We start from the raw sequence: 6,000 nt of genomic DNA on the forward strand, positions 1-6,000 counted from the left end.
TTTTTGTTTGAATCTTTAACATTCTAATAAAATTAGCCAGAATTTCCCATTTGCAGATGGAAACTAAGTCAGCTTCATCGGTTAACCAATGACAACGGTCCATCAGACCGTTCTCATCGGATGGACCGATCGTGTGTACGCGGCCTTAGAGAAGCGATTGCAGAGGCCAGACTTAAAGCATAGAGGGAGCCAATGGATAAGGTAAATAATTTTTTTTTTTTTACTGGTACCCAATATCAATAAAAATATGTATTTAAGCCTGGAATCCCCACTGAAAGGGAATTAGTTGGCTTTCTCTGGAGTTCAACTTTAAGCTATAGGTATTTTATGTAACATAAACTGTACATTAACCTATATGCAACAAATCATTTACAGATGACAGATATGTATCCCATCTCAGTAACTCTTAGGCCGGGTACTCACGAGCAAACATGTACGGTGAAACCGGTCCGTCGGACCGTTTTCACCGTACATGCCTGCCAGAGGGCTTCTGTACGATGGTTGTACTAACCATCGTACAGAAGTCCGCGCGTAAACACTACGCGGGGCGTGTCCGCGTCGTCGCCGCGATGATGACGCGGCGATGACGTGGGCGGGCCTGCCATTTAAAGGCTTCCACGCATGCGTCAAAGTCATTCGACGCATGCGAGGGACGGCGGGCGCCTGGACATGTACGGTAGGTCTGTACTGACGACCGTACATGTCCGAGCGGGCAGGATTCCAGCGGACGGTTTTAAAACACGTCCAAGAATATTTGCCCGCTGGGAAAAGGCCCGGGGGGCAAATGTTTGCTGGAATTCGGCCCGCTCGCGCCTACACACGACCGAACATGTATGCTGAAACTGGCCCGCGGACCAGTTTCAGCATACATGTTTGGTCGTGTGTACGGGACCTAACAGTCAGTGTTTCTTCATAGTTTTTTTTTCATTACCCCATACTACAAAGTTTCTCAAACACCACATTAGGCTAATGACAGGTATTTAATTCATGCATTGTAGGGGGTATGGACACTTTGTGGCAATAAAACAATTGCACATAAGGAAAATAGACGCCACACAAGTACAGAACACACAGATAACAACAAATCAATAGATTTATACAAGGTTGTAAATTACAAATATGAACCAGAATATGAAATAATTTGCAAGCAGAAGCTTACTTTAATAACTAACTTAAAGTGACACTTTTTTTTCAAATGTTCTCTCATTTGTGCACAAGAAAGATATAAGTGCTCTAACAAACACAATTAAATATTCAATTGTCACAGGTATGTGTATGTGGTTTATATAGGAAAACAACCCATCAAGTCTAATTAAAACTGTTCATGGATAATTCAAAGGTTTTTATTCTCTGGTCTTTGCTGATCACATGATAGATTACATATATTAGATTAATAGATAGATGAGATTAGATTAGATTAGATTAATAGATAGATGGGATTAGATTAATAGATAGATACAATTAAATTAATAGATAGATAAGATTAGTTTGGAATAATAGATAGATAAAATTAGATTAATAGATAGATTAGATAGATTCGATTAATAGATAAGATTAGATTAATAGATAGATACGATTAGATTAATAGATAGATAAGATTGAATTTGATTAATAGATAGATACATATAGCTTATTAGACAGATTAGATTAATAGATAGATAAGATTAGATTAGATTAATAGATAGATACAATTAGCTTAATAGATCGATTAGATAGATAGATAGATAGATAGATAGATAGATAGATAGATACTATTAGATCAATAGATAGAAAAGATTAGATTAATAGATAGATACGATTCGATTAATAGATAGATAAGATTAGATTAAAATAATATATAGATAAAATTAGATTAAAAAATAGATTGATAGATAATATAAGATCAATAGATAGATACGATTAGATTAGATTAATAGATAGATAAGATTAATAGATATATACAATTAGATTATTAGATAGATAAGATTAATAGATATATACAATTAGATTAATAGATAGATACAATTAGATTAATAGATAGATAAGATTAATAGATAGATACAATTAGATTAATAGATAGATTAGAGAGATAGATAAATACTACTTCATTTGTGGAATAGAAAAGTAATTTTTTTAACTTACCTTGCGGGATATGAACGATGCCAACTGTCAGACCAGCAATGAGATCTCCCAGAATCCATTTCTTCAGCTTGTACCTGGGCAGCCAGGCCACAATAGGGATCCTTTGCTTAAGAAAAGTATGAATAGAATGAGAGGAACATTTGCAGCTCCTGGCTATCCTCTCCCTTAGAGAGAGTGGAGGCCTCTCCAGGTCCTTAGCTGTGCCATACACCTTTTGAAACTGCTCTTCCGTGTAGATGTTCCTGTACACTGCCAGCGTGCTCATGATGAGTGCTGCCAAAGTAACTTGAGATCACTGGGGATAGAATACAGGGAAGCCCTTATATATTTTTCTCTAATCTCTGCTTGCTTTCCTGCTTGGGGAGGTGGGCCAATCATACATCAGTCTGCTTTGTGAATATCCTCCCTGCAAACATCCTTTATTAACCACTTCTGTTTTAAAGACAAGCTTTTCAGGAAAGGGATGACATCCTCTATTAAAACCTTTGGGACTGAGCATCAAAGAGCCAAAGAAAGTTTCACCAGGTATCACCGGAAGGAAGAAAGTACTAATATAGTGGAAATTTCTACATTCCTATGGCGGTGATATACACGTAGATACAGGCATTTCAAAGAGCATCACCACCACACACTTGAGGAACAATTTGTAAAGCAAAACACTATTACAAAAAACTTTTTATAAATGAGTAACAGGCTACTGTCCATGTCAATCCTACAACAAAAATGAAAAGAAAAACAATATCAGAAGCCGCAACAAATATGTAGGGACCCTACCCTGAGCCGAAGTGCCCCTAAATACATTTAGTTGGGTAGATTCAAAGAGCAATTAGACCTGCGTAACCATAGTTACGCAGCGCAATTGCTTACTTGCCCCGGCGTATCGAATGCTCCTGATTCAGGAACCTCGATACGCCGACTGCAGCCTAAGAAATGACTGGCATAAGGCTCCTTATGCCGTCATATCTTAGGCTGCATTCTTACACAGGCCACTAGGTGGCGTTCCCGCTGTGGTCAGCGTATAGTATGCAAATTGCATACTAACGCCGATTCACAACGTTACACGAGCCCTGCGTACGCAGTTTACGTCGTTTCCGTCCGTCGGGTTCCGCGTAAGGCTGCTCCTGCTAATAGCAGGGGCAGCCAATGCTACGTATACCAGTTGTTCCCGTGTCGCGAAGTTTAAATTTTACGTCGTTTGCGTAAGTGAATCGTGAATGGCGCTGGATGCCATTTACGTTCACTTTGAAGCAAATGACGTCCTTGCGACGTCATTTGCCGCAATGCACGTCGGGAAAGTTTCCCGACGGAGCATGCTCCCTACGCTCGGCGCGGGAATGCGCCTAATTTAAATGATTCCCGCCCCCTACGGGATCATTTACATTAGGCACCCTTACGCCGGGCATTTTTGAGGAGCGCCCACGCACATTACGTGGCTACTGCTTCGTGAATGAAGCGTAGCGCAGTTAATTTGCGGGGGCGCAGGGCAAAAACGGTACGCTGCACCTCCGTAAGGAGATGCGCAGCGGTACCTGAATCTACCCCAGTGTGTTTTACAGATAGGGGTTTACCCTTTTATGGGCTATGCTGGTTCTTTTAAGTGTTGCGATTCCTTCTGTCTGTTTTGGTTGAGGAGGATCCAGTACTTAGTGTGGAAAGGTTTGAATATTTCTCTGTCCCAACCAATCCTTGAGGTTCTTGTTCAGAGTCACAGGTGTGCGCAGAGTATTGCATTAGTGTGTGCACCCCAAAGCTCAAGCACACACTACTGATCACTCAGAAAGGGAAGGGGATGGTCAATTACATATTTACCGGCCCCTTCCTCCACTCATCCTAAAACATCCTTGCAGCAACAGCTGGTGGGAGAGGAGGGAAGCTGGTAGCACTGCAGGGGGAAGGGGGAGCCAGGTCAGTAGGGGAATCTGTGCTGTAAACATTGATTATGGTGTGCCTGGGCACACCTGGCACACCCTGTGTGCATGCCTATGTTCAGAGGTATTGTTTGAGAAGATAATAATTATTTAGAGCATCTTTCCAGAGGTCCTTTCTTCCCCTACTGGGAATCTGCCTGGAGAGGATCTTTGCACCTAGTGATCTCTACATGGGCTTTGCCTCAGCCTTGCCTCAGCCAGGAGCATGTGCTGGAAGCTTAGGATTCTAGCTGCCCCTACTGGAGTATATGTATCTGGAGGGAGCTGGGCTAAGGGATATGTGCATGCGAGGAGCATCTATGAAGAACCAGAAGCAGGTGGAGCATTTTTTCCACTGCATTTATTTTCCATAAAAAATAGAAAAATGTGTTTAGGTTTAATACCGCTTTAAAGATTAGAGAGCCGTATTAATTTGGGTCTTTTTATATCTGATAGAGTTCAGCTTCAAATGCATGCATGCTAATTAATGTGCAAGTGTAATCCAAAAACTTAGGCTAGGCAAAGTCACTTGACTAAAGCTCAAAGACTGCTTTCTAGCGATATATATTTTTTTTAAATTGACTTTTGTTGTATACTTTGTCATGCCAGAAATGTAAATATACAGACTTGTAAAAAGTCCACTTTAGCCACTTCCCCTTAGGCCCCTTTCACACCAGCAGACTAATTGGGTCCACTGTCCGTTTTTCAGGCAGGCCCAATCGGACCACCCATTGTCCTCTATGGGGCGGAGGATGTCAGCGGACATATGTCCGCTGACACCAGCCAGGCATCCAATCCGACAAAATCCGCTGAAAACAGACATATGGCAATACGTTCGCCATCCGTCCAGTGGGTCGGATCGGGTGACATTAGAATGGAAATGGACATGCCCCATAGAGAAGAGCGGGCTCTGTCCTTGTCTGTCCTTTGCTATGCAGAGCAGACATTGACCTGCCTGCTCAGCAGGGATCAGTGAAGAGAGATCCCCCGCTGAGCAGGCAGATTCCGCTGGGATGGATCTGTCCCGTGTGAAAGGGTCCTTAGAGCAATTTTTCCATTTTCACACACATTTTAATAGCTGCAGTTTTGGCTATAAAATTAATTAAAACCCCCAGAACATTATACTGTATATTTTGTGAATGCAAAGGCCCTTTAGAATAAGAAAATGGTAGTTACAGTGATTTATGCTACACCATATTTGTGTAACTGTTTATCAAATCTATATTTTAAGGGAAAAACCCTAATGTGAATTGCACACAAACACAATTTAATCCTGTGGTGGCGCTCCCTATATGAGCTTTACCCCTAGTTTGGTCTCACACATAGGACATGTCACATCACTTTTCACTGCGGAACAATATGCACCATTGCATTATTGCTCTCATCCATTCCACAACAGGTATCCATTTATCTTCACCATTCACTTACAATCTGGTCTTTCTCTACTCCTTGCTCTTTTCTCGCCCTTAACTCACTGTTTCCCCTTTTCTGTTTTTTCTTTTCCTCCCTTTCCTTACACTTCATTCTTTTCACCCTGCTCAATTTTTTCAAACACATTTTTCAACTAATTTTATATTGTTTATTTATTTTTTCCACAGAGGTCCCCTATTCTGGGGTCACCCCATTGAGCATACACCTGTGTCATTCCATACATTTGGAACCTCTTGGGGTGCTGTTTGTGTTGGCTGTTGTCGCCCTGCATGCCCCCTCTGCTCCTGGAGGTAACGTTTTTGGCTGGTTTGTGATACTCAATACCGCACCACCACTGCGCAAATATTTCTTTAAGTCTGTAGGCAACATATATATAAGGGGTCTCTCCTATCCTATATTTGCCTATATATTCCCATAACGTCTTTAGATCATTGAGACTGCTGAGCCCTGATGAAGAGGTCCTTGTCGCCTCGAAACACGTCAGCCGGCAGTGACACACCTCTACATCCCCCCTATTTTGGAGTGCGGTTCGAGGGGTATC

At 41.7% G+C, this 6,000-nt stretch overlaps 1 protein-coding gene across 1 annotated transcript in view; it reads right to left on the minus strand.

Moving 5' to 3' along the window:
- LOC120929454 (solute carrier family 26 member 10-like) overlaps window positions 1-2,481 on the minus strand; it is an 87,011-nt gene extending 84,530 nt beyond the window's left edge. The window contains exon 1 of the mRNA XM_040340888.1: window positions 2,122-2,481. Coding sequence (XP_040196822.1) covers window positions 2,122-2,386 — 265 coding nt within the window. The 5' untranslated portion in view covers window positions 2,387-2,481. The remainder of the gene's footprint in view (window positions 1-2,121) is intronic.
- Between the last annotated feature and the right edge of the window lie 3,519 nt (window positions 2,482-6,000).

Source organism: Rana temporaria, chromosome 2 (genome assembly GCF_905171775.1).
Source record: "Rana temporaria chromosome 2, aRanTem1.1, whole genome shotgun sequence".
NCBI classification, from domain to species: Eukaryota; Metazoa; Chordata; class Amphibia; order Anura; family Ranidae; genus Rana; species Rana temporaria.